This window comes from Centropristis striata, chromosome 12 (assembly GCF_030273125.1).
Source record: "Centropristis striata isolate RG_2023a ecotype Rhode Island chromosome 12, C.striata_1.0, whole genome shotgun sequence".
Taxonomy (NCBI): domain Eukaryota; kingdom Metazoa; phylum Chordata; class Actinopteri; order Perciformes; family Serranidae; genus Centropristis; species Centropristis striata.
The window spans coordinates 32930577-32955682 of NC_081528.1; the positions used below are offsets into that span (position 1 = coordinate 32930577).

Sequence of the window (25106 nt, forward strand, 5' to 3'; positions counted from 1 at the left end):
AATCTAGTAAATTTGCAACTTTTTTCTCGAAATATTACCTGAAGTTACCAAATATAGTTCTTTGCCTGATAAAGGGTTAAACTCAACGCTTTTCCACCGAAACGTAAAGAAATATAGAAAACCTGCGAATGTAGAAAAAGGAGTACAATCATTTTTGGTATGTAGAGATTACCTACTCTGTTTCTGTAATTATCTGTCATTCCACATATTTGTGTTCAAGAGGAAACTAAACAAACATTTTAATTTCAAATTGGTGTTGAAAAAGTATTCAGATCCCCCACTTCAGTAAAAGTGCTAATACAACACTGTAAAATTAATCCACTACTAAGTAAAAGTCCTGCAAAAGTACAAAAGTATCAACATCAATATGTATGTAAAGTATCAAAAGTAAAAGTACTTGTAATGCAGAATGGACCCACTCACATTGTTTTACATATATTCTAAATATATTATTGCATTATTATTATTGATGCATTTATGTAAGCAGCATTCTCAAGGTAGGGTTTATCTTAACAACTTAATATACTGTTATGAGGTTTAATTAAATAAATAAATCTTGACCTGAAAAGTAACTAAAGCTGACAGCCAAATGTAGTGGAGTAGAAGTATAAAGTTACATAAAATGAAAATACTCAAGTAAAGTACAAGTACCGCAAAATTCTACTTAAGCACAGTACTTGAGTAAATGTACTTAGTTACATTAATTACACCGATTGTCCCAGTAAGTAATTAAGTACCATCAACAAACCTACTGAAAAAGAAAGAAGAGATATTACTAAACATTATTAAAAACCTATTTATTCTCCTTGGCGTTCAGTCTCAGCTAGGCAAGAATCCTTGGCTTTCTTTTTACTTTTTTTTTTTTAGCATTTATTTGTCTTTTTTATCTCTAACTCTGTTTTGGATTGAGTTGTTATTACTATTTTATTGTTTTACTGTTTTTAGTATTTTACTGTTTCATTGTTTTTATTTATACCTATTTGTGTGTGATTTATTCTATTTTAATAACTGTACAGCACTTTGGTCAACTGAGGTTGTTTTTAAATGTGCTCTATAAGTAAACTTTGACTTGACTTGACTAAAGATTACACTGTTTGGTGTGTGAAAAATAACTATAACAATATCCCCTTTCATATAACTACTTGCATTAATACACAATCAGTTGAAATTAAAACATTTTGAATATAGTTGGTGTTGTCAGACATAACAAAGGTTGGGAACCACTGATCTAAGAAACCAACCGGACAGTTTTATTGTTTTTATATCATAATTAGGTTTTTCAGGTATTTGGTCACAAACTAAAGTATTGTACAAATTAGAAATTAGAAATGATACACTTTTATGCTTATTTTTTTTTTTTTTTACCATACACTATTTCAATCTTATATCTTTCAATCTTTCTATTTTTTACCCAGATGAAGGATTTTAATCATTGGAAATCTTATCAGAGAAACAAGCTGAGTAAACGTTTTTTTTTTTTATTTTTTATACTGGTTTTAATCACCTGGTTCATTTGTTTGAGAGGAGGAGACCTGTGTGGATCATTGGTCTCTCAGTAAATTTACTAGGTTAAAGTGGCAAATCTACAAGAAAAAAAGTTGCAGATTTAAGAGATTTAAAATGGCAAATCTGTGGGAAAAAAGCGACCTTTTATCTGCCAGATTCACCACTTTAACTGTTAATAGGGCACTCATTGAAATACTTGCAAATTTCAAATTTCAACCCTAGAGAATATTGGAGGGTATTACATACAGCCAGAATGTGTAAAAAAAACCATATGAAAATAATATTTTGAGAAAAAAGTTTACGAGATTAAAGGGGCAAATCCACAAGAAAAAAATGCGTAGATTTATGAGATTTAAAGTGGTGAATCTGTGAGAAAAAATTGCTTTTTTCCCACTTTAAATCTCTTAAATCTGCAACTTTTTTTCTTGTAGATTTGCCACTTTAAATCTCTTAAATCTGCGACTTTTTTTATTGTAGATTTGCCACTTTAATCTAATAAATTTGCAACTTTTTTCTCGAAATATTACCTGAAGTTACCAAATATAGTTCTTTGCCTGATAAAGGGTTAAATCCTCCTCCTGTAATACAACAGGACTCATTTCTTGTTAGCTCTGGAAATAATTAGCTTATCAGTCCGGTCCAATTACAGGTTCATTAGTCTGGTATGTTCATTACCTCGGGTCAGTGTAATCTCCTTCCAACACACGGGGAATTTAGTGCAGCGAGAGGGATACTGGGTCACATGTCGGTGATTAACAGCCGAGTAATTGAAGATATGACAGTGCAGCATGTGCTCTGCAAACAAAAACACACACACAGGCACCTAAAAAGCATCTTTATCTAACTTTGTCAAACAAGCAGAAGTGGCTGACATGAGAGCCTTGGATGGATTTATATAAGGCTCGAAACTAGACCTTACCCATGTCTACTCTACCTTCAATTTCTTTACTCATTGCGTAAATGTGGTTACCAAGAAACGACAACGTGTTGCTATGGGTGTGTGGGTGTATAGCAGCAAAAGGGACCTATGCTGAAAAGACATTCAGCCCTGAGAAAAATAACAGAAAATAACAGAAATGAAAAAGTGAAAGGTATGTGAACGGCAGGGAGCAGAAGCTGGAGAGGAATTCTGTGAATCACAAACACACAAACTGATTGTGAAAAACAACATATTTGGAGCTGTGACTTTGAGCTGAGGAGAAGACGGCAGCTGTGGAGGGAGTATTCAGCCTCTCTGCTTCATACAACAGTGTAAAAATACTTGTTTTATCAGCATGAAATTGCTTATTAATCCTCTGGAGTCTGTCTATTCATAAGATAATATAATGAGCGTGTTTTATTTACAATAACACACAACTTTAATCATATATCTCTACTGTATTTGTATGTATGAATAGTGAAACAAGTGCTCTATAATAACATTTTGAGTAGTCATCACTAAAGATTTGTACATATTTATTGTATTTTTGAGGTACCATGCAGCTTTATTCTTCCCTAAATTGACCAAATGAGATGTCAGACTTTTAGCTGAGTTTGTGCTGATGCATGTGCAGTTAAAAAAGTGCTAAACATGCAATTCTTTAAAGCAAAAGTAAAGGAGGCTTTGTTTGCAGTGTTGCAGGAGGAGCTCGAACTCTAGCGTGCAGGTGCATATATGATCAGTAGGTTCATGTTGTCTGTTTGTTTCTATGTTTGTCCATGTCTGTTTTTTCCATCAATGACCTCTTTGGAAATAAGTGTGTGTGTGTGTGGGGGGGGGGTTTAAAAGTTTTTTTTGCGCTAGTTTTTGTGCTTTAAAAATTAAAATAAACATTGAATCAATTTACCAGCATATTGAACAGATGTGTAAAAATGAAAGGAAAAGTATTTGTTATGCAGCCAAATAGCTCCTGTCAGAGTATTGTAATAGAGCATTATTATTATTATTGATCTTTAAGGAAAGCAGTTTGACAGATTAAAATATCCAACAGTTCATAAAGTTGTTCAAATGAGTGCAACCAAATATAACATTACAGTGTCTTAATTTCTAACCTGACCATATGTGCTGTCTATAAAATCTTAATCTGTAAGATGTTTGAAAGATGTAATAAACAGTACAACATGTCCCGCTGACATGCAGTATAGGACTATAGGTAACGCTTTATATTAAGGTCCTTGTAATAACCATTAATTTACAAATAATAAGGCCCTTGTAAGTCCTTACAAGATGCTTATTAACATTATTGTGTGTTTATAAGCTGATATAAGTGTTAATAATGGCATTACAAACATCCATGACCCACCCATTATGTCTTTGCCATGCCTTTATTCATCTTATTTTGTTTGCTTATTGATATTAAAATATACTTTATTGCTCATCTATTATAAGTTAACTATGCTTTTTGCAACTATACCGGATCTAAAGCGAGAACAATGCCTAATTACTTGTTAATTAATGGTTATTAAGGACCGTATTATAAAGGGTTACCGGATTATATAGTAGCACAAATACTAGTAATTGGAAATGGTGCTCCAAAGAATGAGCAAGTTCATTTACTTAGTTAGAACACAACTACCCAATGTAGTAATCTACCCAATTACTCTTTATAATCTAATTATAATAATAATAATTTTATATAAATAACATAAAAGGTTGATTTCCTAAAAATACGGCACGTATATAACCTGTTACCTGTTTCCCAGCTTGTTGACACCACACAGGTCTTGTTTGTGTTTTAACGTATTTTTGGAGCACTACTATAGAAAGCAGAGCTCCAAGAGAAGACATGAACAGCTGACAGGTAATTGACCCCGTCCATTCATGAATCAGCCCGAGAGAATGAATCTGTAAATTGCTCGGGACATAGAAAGAGGGAAAGTAAACCATAATGGCAGTTATCTGAGGGGAGTTATGTGATAATAATGTGGTCAATAGAGAGATGTATTTTGAGCGAGGGAAAGGAGGACAAATGGAGTCTAAGAAAAGAATGAGGGACAAATATGGTTTTATTGGCTGATGTGGAGCCCCGTTCAGCACATCTGTTCCTCCCGCGCTCTCATCAGCCCACTCTTTGCTTTTGTTATGCAACACCTCGCTCTATCGCCTCGCCTTCAACATATGTCTGGATGCTATACCTTCAAATTAAAACTAAAAAATGCGTCCAGTTATCAGATCCGCTGGTGTTTTTTTTTTTTGTCTTTGATCTACTCTTCGACCTTTTGTCTGAAATCGACTGCTGAGAGTTAATCGAGGGGAGCGAAACGCACACGGAGAGGAAAACAGGGAGAGAGGGAGTCTCAATGAAAGATCTGCTGCTCGGAGGTCTCTCATGATGTAACACATCTACATCACGTCACCATGGCAACCCTGCATCAGCACCAACTTACTGTGGGGAGAAGGAGTCAGTGTGTGTGCTGGTATGTTACAGTAAAGTCTCTGCATGTGTCCACAACCAAAAAAAACACCACAAATAACTCAATAATAAGAATAAAAACGCTGTATGAAAATGTATAATATGAATATTTAATGTTGGATAAATATTTGTTTTTCTTGTATTCAAGAAGAGTGATGCATTTACCTTAAAAACTTATTCTGACACTGATCCTATCCTTGAGCACAGTCACATGTTCAGTTTCACAATCAATAGAAACATCCTGGCTATTTACCGAGTTATTGTCCCCGTGTTCTCCTGTGTGGCTAAGTATAATCCGAGGGACCTTGGGGAGACAGAGAACTCTGAACACAACTGAAGAGCTGTAGTGAAAAACTTCTGCCCCCTGTTCTGTGCCCTGGCTGCTAAAAATAAACTGGATATTGAAAAACCGTAGAGAAAAAAGGTACAAGGCTACTGGCTCACAAAGCCACACGGAGAGAAGGAGGCAGGGAGTGATGGATAAAGGCGGGAGGTGAGGAGCGGGGAGTGTGGGTGGAGCTGTGTGTGTGGGTGTTTGTATGCTTCATATTCGCAGGTTGCTTCTGTCTGTCTGTCGACGGCTCCGAATCAGAAAAAGTGACATGTAGTCAGAAGATACTGAGCAGCAGAATGTGAATGTACTTATTTTTTTGTCTTTTAGAGACCAAATTTGAGGCCTAAGCTATTGAATCTTACATTTCTTCACCACTTATCTTGTTCCTGGGTCATCAGTAGGCCTGTCACAATATTCACAGTATCGCCCTGTTAGCAACCTGTCAATCATAAGGTAGCCACGCCTCGAATCATACCCTGGTTCATCATCTATTTTCATCTAGATTGGACCATTATTAACACATTAGTTTGTTTTCATGTCTTAACAAAAATGAGCCGTCGTGTCTACAATTAGTACAGAACTCTGCAGCCAGAATTCTGACCCGCACGCATAGGTGGTCCCACATATCCCCTGTCCTTAAAGCCTTACATTGGCTCCCTGTCTCCTTTAGAATCAATTTTAAAATTCTGGTTTTAACATTCAGAGCCTTACATGGCCAGGCTCCACCCTACATATGCGACCTGATACAGCCCTACACCCCCACTCGGGCTCTGAGGTCAGCAGATCAGAATCTGCTCATGGTTCCACGCATCCGTTTTCGAACCAGAGGTGATGGAGCTTTCCAGGCTGTTACTCCCTTGCTTTGGAACAGTCTCCCTCTCTCACTGCGCTCAGTAGACTCTGTTGTCACTTTTAGAAGCCAACTGAAGACATTTTTATTTGTTCAGGCTTTTGCTTAATTGTTTTGGGACTGCTATGGTTGTTTAAATTGCTGTTGTTTTGGTCTTTTAAAACTTGTATGTACATTTTTATGTTATGTGTATGATTTTTATGTGAAGCACTTTGTGACTTCTGTCTGTGAAAGGTGCTATATAAATAAAGTTTACTCACTTACTTACTTATTAACATCATATTGTATTGAAGAAGACTTAAAACTACCGATTGAGACCATAATGTTACCACAAGAGTTTTTTCTGAGGTAATAAATCAAGTGAGAAGTATTGATATAGAACCGGACTTCTTTGCAACCCACGGTGGCGATCCCTGCTGGACAAACGAAATAATGCAGTTTTAAGGCACTTCCACATTTGTGTCACTGCTCAGACCTGGAGGTACACTGGTAGAGCACATACCAACTGAGGCTTAGTCCTTCACATAAAGCACTGATTCCTAACCTAGGGGGGAGGGACCCTCACAAGATCACAAGATAAATATATATTTTTTTGTCCCAGTAATACAAACAAGTAATAATATGCTTAATAATATAATAAACATTACAGGAACAATATCACTTTTACACCATCGTGCTTGGGCCTTAATAATTACTCAGTCAGTCACATACACACCTGTATGTAGGTCCCGTTTTCTCATAAAGTAGTCTAGTGTCTAAAACATGCCTGTTCACTTTGGGCTGGTTGCTTGACTTCCAGTATTGCTGCTTGCACCTTTTACTAATCCAATCTTCCTTAGCAGTAAACCTGCCATTCAGTGCTTACATACATAAGTATACATGTCATTTGGGACCAGGCTAATTCTGGGAAAAAAGTGTTACATTACACAAAAACTTACATGGTTGATGCTTGAAATGTTTGAGTTTGCTACAATGTCGGATCTCTGGCTTCTCACTCTTTTCATCTGTTCTTGAATAGAGAGTGACAGAGATCAAGCTTTACCCAGCATGCCATTCAATGGTTTAACATTTAACAGCTGTTGGATGCTGTTTTAGAAGTTACCTGGCTGACTGAGTAATCCTGCGTCTTGCAGTGCTCCCAACTGGACTCTTATTTCTTAAGGCATGCACACTTTTGCACAAGACCACAGCTGTAGTATTTTGTTATTTTGGTTTATGTTACGCTGGTGCAGAAGTTAGTACTCACTGCAGGAGGGTTCGAATCCAGCTTGGTGCCGTTCTGTCCTCGGTTTCCTCTAGATAGGAGGAAGATAATTAGTGACTCTAAAGCGAGTAAAGTTTATGGTAACAGATTATGAATGCATACTGCACAGATTTTTTTCCTGGCATTTGACTTTTTTGTATATTCTTTGTATTTGTTATAATATCACATTTACATATTTCCTTTTTTACAAGGTAGTTTAAGACACTTTTTCTAAGTAGCTTTAGCTGACCACACTCCTCCTTTCTAGTTGATTGGCTGGTTAGAGATATAGGTTAACAAGCAGTCGAACAGGTTTACTTAATAAAGTGGCCGGTGAGTGTATGTATGCAGTATCAAGCTTTATGTGATAATAAATCTCCTCTGTGATGCTTCAGATACCAAATACTAACGTCCATCTCTCAGCTCGTCCCCCTCTACCTCTTTGTGTCCCTGAATTTCTCCCTCTTTCTTCTTCAACTCTCCTCTTTACTCCACATCCTCTTTCTCTCTCTCTCTCTCTCTCTTTCTCTCACTCGCTCCAGCTTCGATGCAGGAGTGGGAGGTGTTGCTAGGCGACAGATTAGCTCCTTCCTTTCAAGAAGCAGACCTTGACTCTCTGTGTGTAAAAATAAACAGAAAAAAAGAAAAGATGGTCTTAGGAGGGAAAAAAGGACAAGTATCTTTCACCTCTGGCATGAGATCCACTCCTTTATTGTGTACCCCCATCATCCCCCCCAAGAGGTCCAGAAATAATTCAATTATTAATAGCCCCATTTACATTTGAGACAAACACAATGTATCGCTCATTGTCAGTCAAAGTGTTGACATTTTATCCGTTGTGAACTTACATAAGTCACACAGTGATGGAGCTGCTGCAGAGACTGATGATCTATCCGCTCTGTTCCCTGTGATGTGATGACTAAGGTTGTGGAGGAACACGCTGCTCATCCCTCATCCGCAGTTTCAGTCCATGCCAACGGCCGAAGCTGTGAAAGTCACACCTGTTAGCGACTGTACGAGTGTGTCAGTGTGTGTGTGTCAGTGTGTGTGTACACAGAAAGAGCCAGAACACTCCTGCGCCTCGTACATCTGCTCAGTGTGTGTGTGTGTGTGTGTGTGTGGGGAGGATAGTGACAGAGTGTAAGTGTCTGTGAATGAGTGTGTAATCCTGTGAATAACTGAAATTAAATGAGTGAGTGAATTTGAGAGGTTGTGCAAGGTAACATAGCGAGTGAGTGGGTGAGCAAGTTAGTACAATAAGTATGAAAACATCTCAGGGAGTGATTTAGAAAGAGTGGATGTATGAATAACGGAGCCAGTGTGTGAATGGGTGAGGATGCAACCAGTGGGGGAATGTAACTAAGTACATTTACTCAAGTACTGTCCTTAAGTACAATGTTTTGTTAAATTACTTGAACCAGATCCAGGTTGAGCAGGCAATGGCTGTAAAATCAGGTTCAGCAGCCTCTACAGACATAATGATGGAGGCAAAGAGAAAATACAGACAGAAACAGGAGACAGTAGCTATGTTTCCATTACAGTTGAGACAAATTTTGAAGGGAAATTTCAAAATAATGTAAATTTGGGACGTTCCCATCAAGTGGTGTAGAGCGAATAAACAAAGCTGCACAAACATACTTTGGTCAGAAGATGGCAGTGTAATGTATTACTGTAGGCGAATCTGTCAATAACAATAGAAGAAGAAGAGATTGTGTGAGAGAGAAAAAACAACAACAAAAAAAGAGATTGCTAATCGGAAAACTTTGGCCACCCACGAGAGAAAATGGAGAGAAGTCTTTTGAGGTACTAGCACTTTACTTGAGTATTTACATTTTATGTAACTTTATACTTCTATTTCAATACATTTTAGAGACAAATATTGTACTTTTTATTCCTCTACATTTAGCTACCAGCTTTAGTTACTTCTCAGATGAAGATTTAACATAAAAAACATTGCACATTTAAAGTGATCAGACTTTAAAAAAAAAATTAAACCTCATAACAGTTTATTAGGTAGTTAAATTGATATATTAAATATTTTTTTCTATACCTACAGCATGCCATTTAGCAGGTGTGTGTGTACAGTATCTCTGTGTCCATTTCTACCAACCAACAAATATCTTAATTATTCAAAATTAGGTAATCAGTGGAAGACATGGGTGAGCTGGTGAGACATAGATTGGACATTCAAAATGTAGCAGACATGCTCCTGTGAATGAGTTGTGAAGAATGAATGACCCATCGAGTGGGAAAAACAGCCAATAAATGAGTGAGTGTCGGCTTAATGCGCCCTGATGAGTGATCGTACTTAAGAGGGTTATAAGAGTAAATGAGCCTCCGCATGAATATTGAGACAAACAGGAGTTTCTGGCACAAAGACGTCCCACTAATTGGATTCATTTGGGTCCATTTACTGTCAGGGAGACGAGGCACTCATCCCTTCGACCCATCCGCCTCTCCATAGCCGTGTTCCTCTCTGCCACCCACCTATGGTACCAACACAACCCTGTCTCATAATGGCCCGGATTATCATGACAACTGCAACAATGGCAGCGCTTGAGACAAGAGAGTGTGTGGGACACCGGGACAGCTTGAGTACCTACGAGACTGCTGGGTGGAAGAAAACAAACAACTTTGAGTGTTTTTGTTCTGGGAGCTCCTGCATAAAGACGTGTGCTATTTTTGCCCCGAGAAAGTCTGCCAGCAATGTTTTTTTGTTTGTTTTTTTAAAAGGCAATCTCTAAATAACACAACATATTGAAGAAAGTGGTGTGCTTAGTCACAAATCGAGGGAAAATGGGATTCACATGTAGAGCAGAACTGTGCTCTATTTAAACAACACCTCTGCCTCTACTTTACCCTGAAAACCACTGATGGGCTTTAAAATACTCAGATTCCTTATTAGGTAAGAGTGAAGAGGATTTCTGTTGCCGAGTTATTCAATGAATCACTGTGCATATACGCTGGGTTTCATAACATACGAAATGCATTAATTTATAGTTTTATAGTTATGGAACCTTTTACATAATTGTCTGTCAGTGCCCCATTAAAATGTCTAAAAACAATGAGACATGTGTCATATATTTATCTGAGTTGTTTACTGACATTATCATGAATGTTTGAAACTCCAGGAGCACATTCAACATTCACTGTTTTGTTAAATTTCCTGAACCAGCCTCTACAGACATTATGATGGAGGGGAAGAGAAAATACAGACAGAAACAGGAGACAGTAGCTGTGTTTCCAGGTCGAAACAAATTTTGAAGCAAAATTTCAAAATAATGTGAATTAGGGTCGTTCCCATCAAGTGGTTTAGAGCGAATAAACAAACAAATGTACTTTGGTCAGAAGATGGCAGTGTAATGTATTGCTGTAGGCGAATCCATCAGTAAACAGTAGAAGAAGGTAGAGATTGTGCAAGAGAGAAAAAACAACAACAAAAAAAAGAGGTTGCTAATCGGAAAACTTTGTCCACCCACGAGAGAAGTCTTCAGGAACTGGATTCAGTTGGGCAACTTATACTTGTTCTTTCTTGTCAGCTTGTTTGACCAGCAGAGCAGAAACAGCATTAACTATTTTTCAGTAAAGACAAAAACCACCTCAAGCTAGCATAAAAACTGCTAATTTTCAAAACTTTTAGCCAATTTTGCTGTTTATATCAAACTTTTCTTTTTCAAAATGTGCTGAGAAATTTGATGATAAAAACCCAACAAGAGGCTGATGGACAAGAGTTACTCTCACACTGGTTTTTAGAGATTTTTGTGAAATAAAAGGCGGCTGACAGACGCCGAGCTGGTCTTCTTGCTGTTCGACTAGTATGAAATATTAGCTGGCTTGCTATGTCTTGAGTTGTTGCAGTTTCTTGATGTTTGGCTCTGTTAGCAAAGTTGTCAACAGTTCTTTATCATTGGCAGTATAATCATAACAAATGCAATACCACGGTGATAATAAAGCCTTGGGGAAAAACACATACTAATGCACTGGGTTGTGTAGTGAACTGAAAAAGAAAATACTACTTGTTTAGGCACCAAAACTACATGGTTAAGGTTAGGTAAAAGATCAGGATCAGGATTTGACTTGATATGACATTAGAATTGGATGTATTCATGTACAGAAGTAAATTTACAGGTTAAACTTAAGACTTAATAGAAATTAAAGTGACTTTTGGTTTCACACTTCAACTGAAGAGACAAAAAAGTTACATAACCAACAAACATAAAGAAAGAATAAACAACCCGCCTCGTCCCCATTTGAAACATCTCAAACCTCAAAAGGAACGCACAGATAAAGATGATGACTGTAAGACATAAACTGCTTGGATAGGTTTGTCTCATTAATCACGGTAAGTTAACCCGTCTGACCTTGGTAATCATGTACGGAGATTTCCTCCTTAATGTAAACAGTTTTTGGCAGCTTTAATGCCCCTAAGGAAAATATGTCTCTTCCAAAGTGATATTTTAAGAGCTGAAACATAATTTGAGGGCAACAAAGTGGGACAACAACACCCAGCACACGTGAGAAAGTTTCACAAATTCATAAATCAGAAAAGAAACACTTGAGTAGATGGTCAGTAATAATGAATATGTGGATAAAAATTATGTACAAACATTGACACAGTCCTTTAAGTAAGAATCTAAATAATTTACTGTCAAATTAATCTGTGCTTGATGGTCGAAGCCTACAAGGGCAAACACAAGATAAAAATCACTTTGTAGTCAGTCTCCATTTGTGAAATGTGACTTTTTTGTAGTTAAAGATTATTTTCTGTCATTAATTACTCAAATGATCGCTATTTGCGGCCACAGACTTATAGGCCGGTTAATGATGCAGTAACCTTAAATGCGTTGTCTGCTTAATTTAATAATTATTTTTTCCTACATGAAACAAGAATGCTGAAGTCGTTTTGCTGCTAATGACGACAAGATGCAGAGCATCTCTGTTTCAGCTTGGAGGAAACAATGTATTACTTTGTGGCAGCTGAAGAAACTTAAACTTAAAGTTTTTTGGTTTCAAGTAAATCTCCTGGAGAAGTGGAAGGTTTTTAGACAAGAGAACTCCAGTAGAAGGAAAACAATAATGCAGAATGAAGTACTTTGTAGGGAAAATGTCAGGATCCTGAGAGTTTGGCGCTTTAGATAATGTAAAGTGATGTAGGTCATTATAATAAACAACCTTTTCATAGTAAAAAGTTTAAAGAAGCTACAAGGCGTTTTTAACTGGTTATGACACTGTGTCACTCTAATAGCGATGCCTCTACATGACCTACATAAGCAAACAAAACCATCAGACAGAAGATTTCATTCTTAATTCCTGTCCCTCGGTCCAGTTCCTCACAAAATAAGAATTTTGTGTTATATCTCTGTGTTCTTCCTGACTGTGCTTTTAAATTGTTATTAAAATTGTGCTTACTAACCTGTAAAGTGTCTTTGAGTATCCTGAAAAGCACTCTATAAATAAAATGTATTATTATTATTATTATTATTAATAACAATAATAATAATAATAATAATAATAATAATAATAATAATAATAATAATAATAATAATAATAATAATAATAAAATCGGATGAAATGATTTAGGGCAAACAGACGGGAATAATCTATCTTTATGTTTTCTCAGTTAGTTGTACATTAGCCAGTTTAAAAAGTAGAAGGATTTTTTTCATGATATAATTATATTAAGTTATATTATATATAAGTTAAATTTGTGGTTATGGCTGTTACTGGGGCAGGATAAGCAAAGAGCAAAGAGAAAAAGAAGAGACTGGACCGAAGAAGAAGAACAAAAACCTTAAAAGAACAGTGACAGAAAAAATGTCACTAAAATGTCAGCAAATAGTGAAAAGTGATGCCTTCACTTTACTATCATATAAGAAAAGCAGCAAATCCTCACAACTAATAACATGAAACCAGAGAATATTTGGTATTTTTTCTCAGCTCCAATCACTTTGTTTTCTTGTTTTGACTCTAATAAGCAGAGTAGCCTTGTTTTAGGAGTGTCCATCTGCATTTTTGTGTTATTTAAAAACATTTATTTCATTTATTCTTTTTATCTGAAAAAACTACAACAATATGGCTCTGAGTCATGATATGTTTCTTATACTGTCACTGTGCTTTTCTAGTTTTGCTTTAAGGACATCTTCACTCACCTGCTGCATTCATCACATCCAGCAGGAGGAAAAACATCTGGATCATTTTTGACACCCAACTCATCCAACAGGGTCACATCAGAGACGCTCCTGAAACAATAATAATAATCAAAGTGTTATTATTGATTTTCATATTCAAACATTCCATTCAAGACAAAATAGTAGGATTCAAAATATACATCACAAATAAAGGGCTAAACTACAGACAAAACAGTAACAAGACAGATCCTAAATAAATACTAATACCAGACATCAGACATACCCACCACCCGCGTGGTCCAGACACTCTCGGGTTAAAATAAATAGACAAATAAAAATAACAAAAATGACATCAACAACAATAATAATAATATTCATTCATTCAAAAAAAAAAAAAAAAAAAAAATTGAAATTAAAAATAAATAAATAAATAAATAAAATAAAATAATCATCATCAAAAATAATAGTAATAATAAAGAAATAAAAAATAAAAATACAGGGGGGGGGGGGGGGGGGGGGGGTCAAAAGCTGCCAATTATGTTGGAGCAGATGAAAACTAATGTTCAAAATGAAAAATAAAAGGCTGCCAGACCTTAGAGTTTCCTCCTGAAACAAAACGCATGAATCAATACTAGGCTTTTTTTCCAGTAAAGATTGGCACAACCCCCTGGACAATTTTATCTCCTCTGAGTGAACAGCACTAATGAATGAGTGTGACGCTGCATCCAGAATAGCCAAAAGGACAACTGATGTCACTGTCATGACCCATTATGGTCCCCGCTTTAGCCACAGACTGGTGTGTGATGTATTTCTATCTGCTCTGCGGGCGCTGCTCGCCCATGTGACGTGCAGCAGAGATGACAAACTCGTCTTTCATTTCTTCAGCTTCAAGAGCTCGAGTGATGCTGATCTGAACTGTACACATGGAAAGTGAGGACTAGGGGTAATTTTAAATTACATTAATCAGTACACTGATGGAAATACAACTGAAGAGTACATTTTGCAAAAACCTATCACACATCGTTTGATATATTGTCCTGATCTGAATGTTGTTTTCTTCTAATTTTGGTGCAGTATCAATCAAACTGCTGTCTGGTTGTTTCCATAAGATATCTCAAACTACTTTAATTTTCTAAACTCATATAATTTATTGCACAATCAAGAGACAAATAGTCAAAAAATAGTGTGATTGATTCATTTTAAGAACAGCTTTTATCTGTTTTTTGCAAATTAACTCTTCATTTCTATAGAAGAGGAAACAGAGATGGCTGAGTCATCCAATGAGAAATATGAGACAAAACAAACCTTGCGCACACACACACACACACACACACACACACACACACACACACACGCACACACACACACACACACACACACAAACCCGCACATGCACACACACACAGGGCCTGAAACAGGTAAAGCTGAAACAAGCAGCCGGATGATTTATCAATGACTTCTTCTGCATATTGAAAACTGTCAAAGTAGTAAACAGTGGGCCAAAGTCTAATCAATATTTTTTAACAAATGGGCCTCGTCCTGTTGACTCGACATTCATCTTCATTCATTTCATTCAAGTAGATAATAAATCTTTAGAAATAAATTATCAATGAGGAGTAAACACTAACACAACACAAACACAATGGTGCTCCACTGATGGAGCTGAAGTTATTTGTGTTGCATTATAATCACATATGGAACTTGGCATCTATACATATGTTTTGTCTGCTGTAAATTGTGTAGTTGTTGTCTATGATGTAAGTGATAGTTGTTGTTAATATATAAAACAGGATACATTGCATTGATTCACATTAATTTCAGTTTTGACATACTTTCATCTTCACCTTAAACCATAGACCGAGTCAACATTGAACTAAATACAGTCCAAAGGCATAATATCGAGAGAGAGAGAGAGAGAGAGAGAGAGAGAGAGAGAGAGAGAGAGAGAGAGAGAGAGAGAGAGAGAGAGAGAGAGAGAGAGAGAGAGAGAGAGAGAGAGAGAGATCACCTTGTGAGTGTAAAACAGCCGGAACTCTCCAGTTGTTTTTCATATTTGCCACAATCCCCATAACACCTCCGGTCTCTTCAAACACACAAATAAAAAATTGCGCAATATGAGTGTGTGCATCACAGATCCAGGTGTGTGCTCCACATGTGAAGCACACACTCCACATCTATTCTGGGGGTCTAAAAGTGAAATCTCCTCATCTATAAATAGGACGAGGGGCGCGGGATGCGGGGGCGCGCCTCGCAGTCCTTGTGTCGGTCACCGGTGAGATCTATTTTTAGAAACAGCGCGAGCTTACCTCACGTGAGACTGGCGACCGGTTGCGCAATAACCGGCTGCTGTTTGCTCGCGAGTCGAATAATTCATGAATGCCATTCATCAAAATGTCTTCACTGTTCATGAAAGATCGTCCTTGTGAGTTTTTAAAAGGAGGGAGACAACAAAGAGCAGATTCACACACCAACGTCATCTGTTAAACAGAGAACTATAATAAGACGGTTGCTGACGTTTGAGCGTCAAATTCTGGTCCCGGACAGCTTTTCGCGCAGTTAATGTCAGTATGTGCAGCTGGATAGTTTCCTATAGGCATACAGTAATGTCACAACACCATACACCATAAGGTCATTTCTTTGACGCGTTCACTGTATTTCGGAAAGCAAATATTGTGAAAAAATAATCAAATAAAATGCCACAGACTGCCTCTTAACAAGAGAAATATAGGATATTGCAGTGCAGGCACTTGACATGCGCAGCATTCATGTCTATCAGTCTAAAAAAATATGAGGAATATTCTGTACATTTATGCACCCATTACTGTCTCCAGCTGCTCAGGGACGATTTCCATTCATAAAAGGCGACGGGTCGATGTGAAGCAGCCTCCTGTAACAGAGCATGTTCAGCTCTGCATCATCAACCTAACATGTTTAAAAATGTTGACATTAAATGTGGTCAAAGTGAAACCACTGGATCGCACCTAACAAGCACCTGCCGTGTTTCCTGACAGGTCCGGGGCAAACAGGCGGTGACGGGCAGCCTACATCAGGTGCCAGACACATAAACACAGAGACCTCGTTCGTATTCAACCCAGTCTTCCCGTCCCATCCCCCCCTTGCACCCCCTCCTCCTCCTCCTCCTCCTTCAATACACCGGAGTCCGGTGACTCCGTTTACGTTTTACGCTTGCCCCGCCCCTTACTCGGTTTTGTCCAAATCGGGCTTTTTGCGTCGCCGGAGCTCCCGATTTCAGCCCGACGTCATCACCGAGTAGAGGGAAGAGCTGACGTCGAGGAAGAGTCACCGAAAGGAGAGGGCACGGGAGAGGGAGGGGGAGAGATCCACCACTGCTAACACTGATATGAGACATATCTCTCCCCCTCGGCCCCCCCCTTCTTCTCCACCCCCCTCCCTCCCTTTTACGTCGGTGTCGGTGCGTTGGGAGCCCCCCTACTCCGGCGGAGTCCCAGGCTATATAAGTGACCGGCGAGCAGAGTCCCCCAACCAGATTTACGGGTTCCGGACTTCTGTGCAAGAGACGGCTACCACAGCCGCCGATTCACCTGCACTCCGAGCGGGGGGACTGACATCCAGCAGCCGGCCAGCATCCGAGCTGGACGCTGTGGCGGAGCTAAAGCAAAGCGGAACCAGGACAGGAGAAGGTTTTTAAACCTTTCTCTGGAAAACACTCACTAGCTGCGATGAAAGTCCAATAACACTCCTCAGAGCTTTTTTTTCTTCCGCCACTTTTACAACCTGTCTCTTAACACTCCTCGGAGACAGGACGCTGCACGGCGTTAAGACCACACTCCGCTCTCAACTCTCCAACTCTCACCTGGAGGAATCTCGGTAGTTTCACCGCAACAAACCGGCACAATGTACCGCTCAACCAAAGGAGCATCCAAGGCTCGACGGGACCAGATCAACGCCGAGATCCGGAACCTGAAGGACTTGTTGCCGATATCCGATGCGGACAAAGCGCGGCTCTCATACCTGCACATCATGTCACTTGCCTGCATGTACACCAGGAAATCCGTCTTCTTCACTCAAGGTAAGAATTAAATTCACTCTGAATTTATAAAAACGACCTGTTGATGATGCTGCATAGACAGGCAGCAATCTCTCACAGTGGCGGAATCAACAAGTGTTTTAGTGGCACTGCAGGCAATATGCTTGATATAAATGTGTTTTTCTGATACCCTGTAGAGCTGTGGGTCATTATTAATCGAAAATAATCGATATTTAAGCCCCTAAAGGCGTTTTAACAGCGTTTTGTCGCTGTCCATGGTGCTGAAATGCTGTAGCACCATTATAAGAGCCGCGCCGCTGTCCATGGTGCTGAAACACACTGCGGCCACAGTTTCTCTTATATATATTGGGTTTATTCACACAGCTTTATTAACAAATGTCTATGTTTTCCTCTCTAGGAGCGGGAACTGCTGCTAGTCTCGAGGAGAGCGCGAGGTTTCTGTCTTTCCCAGAGCTGTCAGAGTTGATGCAGGCGCTGCCGGGGTTTCTCATGCTGCTGACTGGGGAAGGGAAGCTCCTGTACCTGTCAGACAGCGTCTCTGAGCACCTCGGACACTCCATGGTGAGTCTCATGCCATTCATTTTAGTAGTAATATCCAAGCTCTACTATTTTGGCTTGATAAATAAACGTTTCTGATCGTATTTCCAGGTGGATCTCGTGGCTCAGGGGGACAGTGTGTATGATATTATCGACGCCTCAGACCACTTCATCATGAGGAGCAACCTGTCAGCCTCCACCTCACTTGAGATGGGTAAGACACATATTAAATACACAATTTTGTTTTTTTCCCTCCACCCTATAATGCGGATATATGATTTCTAATGAGCCATCTCTCCTCTCCTCCACAGACCGTCTCTTCCGCTGCCGTTTCAACACCTCCAAGTCCGTGCGGAGGCAGAGTGCTGGGAACAAGCTGGTTCTGATCCGAGCTCGCTGCCTCTCTCCCCCTGCCACCTCTCCCGCCGGCGGGTCCTACTGGACATCCAACCCGGTCTGGGTGTGTTTCTGCTCCCCTCTGGAGCCCCACCCGAGCCGCTCCGGCCCCGGGACAGAGAGGGAGTCCCCCTCCAGCCCTCCCCAAGATGAGAGCAACTTGTTCCTGGCCTGCTTTCACTCCCAACACAGCCGGGACATGAGGCTGCAGGCTGCTCAGGACAGGTGAGTTTACACAAACCTCCACCTGTTGCATAAAATATTTACTTGTTTGTTAATCTGTTTGTGACATAACTAAAAGGCGTTAAAAAAATCCTCCTAACACATCACCACCCACTCTCTTCCACAGTGTGAGCGCCTATCTGGGCTTTGATGTGACAGCTTTACGCTCCTGCTCCTGGTACAGCCTCCTCCACCCACAGGATCTGTCACATGCCTCCACTCAGCACCGCAGCCTATGTAAGTGTACTCCTCATACATTTCTAGCAGTTACAACCATCAATGCCCACACAGTTATACACACATTGTGCCCACTGGCACATCCACACACAGAGAAAAAAAAACACTATGATGATTAATAGGATTACAAGCTGGTGCCAACTTGTGCTGTGACTGTTGTTCAACAGTGAGAGAAGGAGGAGAGGGCAGAGCTGAAATGGTGGTGCGTGTTCAAGCTCAGGACCAGTCGTGGGTTTGGCTCTACATGGTGCTTCAACTGCAGCCCGGAGAAATCCCCATCAGCAGCAACAACTACATAATCAGGTATTTACTGCCTTTTTTAAAACTACACTCAACAATTTGGAGGCAAAAGACTGATGAATACAAACAAAAACATTGTCCTAACTTCCTGTTTCTCCTCTCTTCTCTCTCAGCGAGTCTGAGGCCTGGTCAGTGCGTCAGCAGCTCAGCTCAGAGCAGACCCAGCTGACCCTGGTTCTGAGTGGCTCCTCTCAGCAGGAGGGTCTGAGCCTCCAGTCTTCAGAGACCCTGTCCAGCCCGGACCAGGTCTTCACCCCAGGCAGCAGCGGCCTGTCAGCCCAGTCGTTTGACTTCAGCACCGCCGGCTGCAGCGTGGGCTCCTCCGATGAACCAGGGAGCTCTGCTGCCGAGGCCATGCAGCTGGAGGGAGACCCTCGCTCCAGCATCTCCTCTCTGGAGGAGGAGAGCTTCTTTCAGCAGCACCCCACCGAAAGCCCCTCAGCCGCCTCCTCCCCCACTCCAGTCACTGTTGAAACAGTAGCAGACTTAGACTTTTTAACCCAGAACATTCTCCTGCCACCCTCCTTTCAGCTCGACCCTCCGCTGCCAGCGCTCCCCCTGCCTCTCCCCCCCGTCCCCACCGCACAGACTCAGCAGAACAAAGAGTTTGTGTGCACTCCACCCTACACTCCCCACGTCGCTGGGTCCAGTTTCCCATTCGGTGAACCACTCTTCAGCTTCGACCCTGCTGGCACAACTACTCCTCCGCCCTCTGCTACAACGACCACCGCCACCACCTCAATGGCCCCTTCAGCTTCCTCCACAGCCCCACCAACTACCGCTTCCAGCCCCGCTCCCCCGACCACTCTGTCCACCAAGCTCCCCCCAATGCTGCCTACTCCATCCACTGACTTCCTGTTCTCTGTCGAGCACGGCACTAGTTCCCTTTATGAGAAACTGCCCCCGACACCCGACAGCCCCGGAGATGGCGACTGCACAGTGATGACCCTACCTGAGGTTCGGGGTCCACTATATGTAGATGTACCAATGGGGCCCCTCCAGTGTCCCCCCGAGGGCCTCCTCACCCCTGAGGCCTCACCCGGTAAACAGCCTTGCCTCTCCTTCTTCTCCCTGGAGAGAGAAAGGGAGAAGGAGAGGGCAGAAATCTCCCTCTTAGCTCAGCACATCAGCTCACTGGCAGAGGGATTCTACCTGGATCCACTCCTGTCCAAACTGTCTCCTCCCTCCATGTCACCCTCCTCCTGCCCTCCCTCCCCCTTCCTGTCACCCGCCACAGAAACTGCTGATGTCGATTCAGTCCACATGCTTAGGGAGTTTTATCCCATCAAAGCATGGAGAGGTCTGGACATTCCCATGTTCCTCGACGATGATGACTCTCTGTTTGAAGAGAGCATCCTAGAAACTCTCCTCCAAGACAACTTGGTTCCTCCTCAGTCCCCCGGCATCTCCGCCTCCCCCTCCACCTCCCCGATGCCCAATCCCTCCAGCCCAATCTCTTCTCAAACCCCAGTGTGCTGGCGCCACCCCTCCCAGTTTGAGGGAGTGGGCCACTTCTGTAGCGTCCAATCGGCGCAATGTAACTCCATGGCTGGGTGCGGGGCGACTGTGGCTGCTGAGGCCGGGGCAATGGCGGAAGGGGAGGGGCTAGCGGAGGAAGCAATGGAGATCGAGGTGGTGTCATCTCCTGTGCCCTCTTGCTCCTCCATCCCAGCTTCCCCTCCCCTCATCCTCACTGCCTCCCCCAGCCCCGCCACCTCCACGCCCATCGCCTCGCCCACGCCTGCTGTGTCTTGCAATCAGTCCCTCCTGGAGGAACTGGCCGTCCTGGAACCCATGTTTGGGGCAGGTGCCTCGATCGCCCCTGGCTTAGGGCAACAACCTGAGTTGTATCAACTCCAATGTCATCCATCGCCACAGTGCTTCCACGAAGGTAAGAATCGGTCTCTTTCCTCTCCTATTTATTCTTCGTCTTAAAAGAGATGAAAAACATTTCTGAAAATACACCACTAATGTCCTCTTTCTCTCTTTTCCCTTTTTTGTCTTACAGATGGGAGTGGAAGTGTTCCTCCGTTCTAAAATAAGTCTGTGACTTACTTCATTAAGTATGGCATATTGTCATATTTTGTGGAGCCCCTTTTACTGCAAAGTAAAAAATGATTAAGTGTATAAATATACATAATGTATATACAACTTAAGGACTTTAACTCCTACATGTCTCCTAAGAACAAAGATTGGCTTTATATTTTTGTTCAGTCATTAATCTGTAAACTACTACAAAACTGGTGCAACATTTACATGATGATTCAACCACATGGACCCATAACTGACTGGGTTCTGAGTCCATATGGTGTCTCTCAGCTTCTCTGTAACACGAGCTTCAGATATGATCAGACAGAGAAACTTCTCTGAACTTGTAAGCGCTGTTTAACTTCCAGATGCGCATTTGTATTCACTCGTAGTGAAAAATCTGTTGTGAACAAAAAAAAAGAACATTTCTTGCTATATGGATAGAGAGATGAAATATAGCACTTATGCCTGACATGCAGCAACGCAAACCCAAACCTCAAATGTATTCAAAGTCAAATGTTTACAAATTTTTTACATCCTTAGGATGACCACTATCAGTACTTCAAAATAAGTTCTTGCTAAGAACTTTTCTATCCAGTCTTCGGAGCCAGAACAGCTCTGATTTGAAAGCACCTTTCCACACAGCCTTAAAGGCAACAACAAAACAACAGTAATCAACTTTAAACCAGAGATACTTTGAGCTTTGAGTTTGCGGCTTTGAACCTTTAACATTTCATATTTATCTCTCCATCTAAAATCTTGTGTATCAATGTGATGTGCAAACAAAAAAGAAAAACATGTGAAGAGATCCTGGCATGTGAAGATCTCGAGGATGTTGAAAGTGCTTAACGAGATGTAACACCAAACAAGAGATTGTCTGGAAGCGTGCCGGAAGCTCCGATCATGCCACAAATCCACTGCTACGTCGTACTGTACATTAGACTCTCTGAATGTGGGCTCTTCAGGTCCCTGCTGGCCCGAGGGCAGTCAGCTGGATATTGTTGCAGCATCAATATTTGCAATGCTGGCAGCTTATAGCGGCTCCTGCGTGCCTGAGACGGCCCTGACCTGCTGAACTCTGAACTCTTTATCACGTCCATTCGACATGGACTTTTACATCGTTGCTCCACTGGAGCGCGGTGTAGCGAGGCACAATTGACTATGTGAATGAGCGATTCTTCTTTTTTGAGAGGGGTTAGAATACAAAGGTTTTGTTTTAAAAAATGAAAATAGGGACGGGGTGCTATTTCTATTCAGTTACCAAGCGACACGGGTTGAGAATGGTACTATTCCCATGGTGTCGACATGCTCACGTAGAGTTGTCTACGGTCAAGTAAAGGATTGATTCCTACGTTCTAGCTATTAAAGGCTAAGTTAATATACATGTGTAAAATTACTATACTTGTATGTGTGATATTTGAAAAAGATGTTATTGCATATGCATTATGTCTGTGGATATAGGCATATGTTCTTTTCAGAAAGGTTGTACACATTTGTACATTTGTATGAAACAGTTCTTGGTCTGTATATATAAGAGAAAGAGATTTTTATTGCCTAAGATGGGATATATTCTAAACATCTTACTTACTGCAGAATGGACATTGTGGACCAGTGTTCTATTGTGTTGCTTATAAGTGTATTTGATTGTCATACAAATGCATTTATATTAAAAGTGCACTTAATGCGGCTGATGCATTTGTGTCGTCATAGTCAAGCCCCTTGTTCCTCCCTCAGCCTCATCATCATCATCATCATCATCATCACCATCATCATCCCACCATCCCTGCCTCTTTCCCTCCCTCCCATACACTCTCCTCCATTTCTTCCCCTGGAGCGAGTTTCGCTCAGCAACAGCACTGACGCACACACATGACGAGACAGAATGAGACACTATCTGACTCAGACTGACGCACACTCTTGGCATCGAGGTTTTTGCGTGCGAGCGTGTGCACGCAGGCACACACACGCCTCCCACTTATGATGATGATGATGATGATGCGTACACACACATAATAGTAGGCATATGACCCCCCCGCCACCCCTCTTTACAAATCACAGTAGCCCACATTCGGTGTACCTGCGACTCTATCAGCGCTTGACGTGGTGTAAGGCTCCATATATAGGCATTCCTGCTCGAGAGCTCTGACTGAAACAGCATCCCGTCTATTCTCAGCCTCCATTCAGAAGATCAGAGAGGGGAGGGCTGGAGAGAGAGGGGAGACAAAGAAGGAGTGAGAGGAGGCTAAAATTAGAGGTACAGTAAAGAGGGATGTGGGACAAACTGATGCTCTGTCGCTACAGGATGGAGAGGTGTTCACAATCACAGAAAAAAATACATAAATATAACCCATTTTCCACACATCATGATGGATAAAAGATATAAGATGGGGTGTATGGATCATTTTCTGCCATATATAATCACCTGTGCCATATAATACTAATAACACAGAATACATTGTACATGTAAGGAGGCAGAGCTATAAACATTATACTGGTTTTCTGCAGGCGAACATTTTGTTCCATCACCTCACTGCTTCTGCTGCTGCAGGGTCTGTGAGGGAGTGAAGATGAGCAGGAGGAGCTGCTCAGCTGACTGCTGCTATCTTCTGGCAAAGACAAGAACTGCAGCACAGAGGAGAGGAGTGTGTTGAGTAAGAGGCCATGTTAGGAAAAGGTTATGGAGAGGGCAGGTGTAAGGACACAGTTTAAAACGCCAAATTGGATGAAATAGCCACCTTGTTCGGGTGCCTTCAGTTTTCATATGTTCTACAAAAAAAGAAACAAACTCTTACATTATCAAAGAAACAAGCTGAGAATCTGCAATCTTAAGGGACGTCCTCTGTCCACAGCATGGAGGAACTGTCTGCAAAGGTGGTGAAGACAACAAATCCCATGATACCACACTCCCACATCATCAAACCTTGCTTTTTGTTGTTTTGAATGAGAAAAATAAACACATTGTGCACTTAAATTTAATGCATTTATGCAAGACTGAACTCCTTTTTTATGTGTGAAACAAAAAGTTTCTTAACTAAGTTGACTTGGAATCATCTCGGACATTTTGGACAGTCGCCATGCCCTGAGTCCATGGCATTTCTGCATTTATTCATGTGCTAAACCCTTTGGGTTGGATGGAATAGATAATATTAGTAGTACAATAAATGACACTATTCAGAGCTTATAGCTCAAGGTCACGTTTACTTCTAGAGCACCTTATACACAACCAAGGTTGACCAAAGTGTTTACATAACTGAATAACAACAAATCCAAAAGATACATAAATGAATAACAATAAACTCAAAATTCAAAATATAAAGACAATTTTATCTAATAATATATGACATGAGATGCACAATACAACACACAGAAACAACTTACTTCTCAAGCAGGTTCGAAAGCCTTGGAGAAAAAATGAGTTTTAAGAGAAGATTTAAAAATGTCCAATATATATTATATAAAGAGAGTCCATGCATGGCTCTCTTAAAAAGGGACAGTTCACCCTAAAATCAAAAATACATATTTTTCCCTTACCTGTAGTGCTGTTTATCAATCTAGATTGTTTTGGTGTGAGTTGCAGAGTGTTGGAAATATCTGCCTTCTCTAAAATGAAATCCCAACAGCAAAGTCTCTTTGCAGAAATCATGACTCCGTTACTGAAGATAATCCACAGACCTTGTTGCAAGCAGATCCTATATGAAACTGAAATTGATTCCATTATATTGTAGAGAAGCATGGACCACAGCTATTCGGCTAACTCTGGTATAGGACCTGTTCTGTACATGGTTCCTGTCAACTAAACCATTAAACTAAATGATCTAGATTGATCAGTAGAACAGGTTTCTATGTAAAATGTTAATCTGAAAAGTAACTAAGGCTGTCAGAATAATGTACTGGAGTAAAAAA

At 40.7% G+C, this 25106-nt stretch overlaps 1 protein-coding gene across 1 annotated transcript; it reads left to right on the top strand.

Moving 5' to 3' along the window:
• The first annotated feature begins 16746 nt into the window (after positions 1–16746).
• Positions 16747–22891, top strand: npas4a (neuronal PAS domain protein 4a). Its single transcript, XM_059346267.1, has 8 exons — positions 16747–17504; positions 17881–18044; positions 18132–18234; positions 18332–18641; positions 18766–18875; positions 19043–19178; positions 19289–21066; positions 21184–22891. Exons 1-8 carry the CDS (start codon positions 17330–17332, stop codon positions 21210–21212), a joined length of 2805 nt encoding a protein of 934 aa, XP_059202250.1. The 5' UTR covers positions 16747–17329; the 3' UTR covers positions 21213–22891.
• The last annotated feature ends 2215 nt before the right edge of the window (positions 22892–25106 follow it).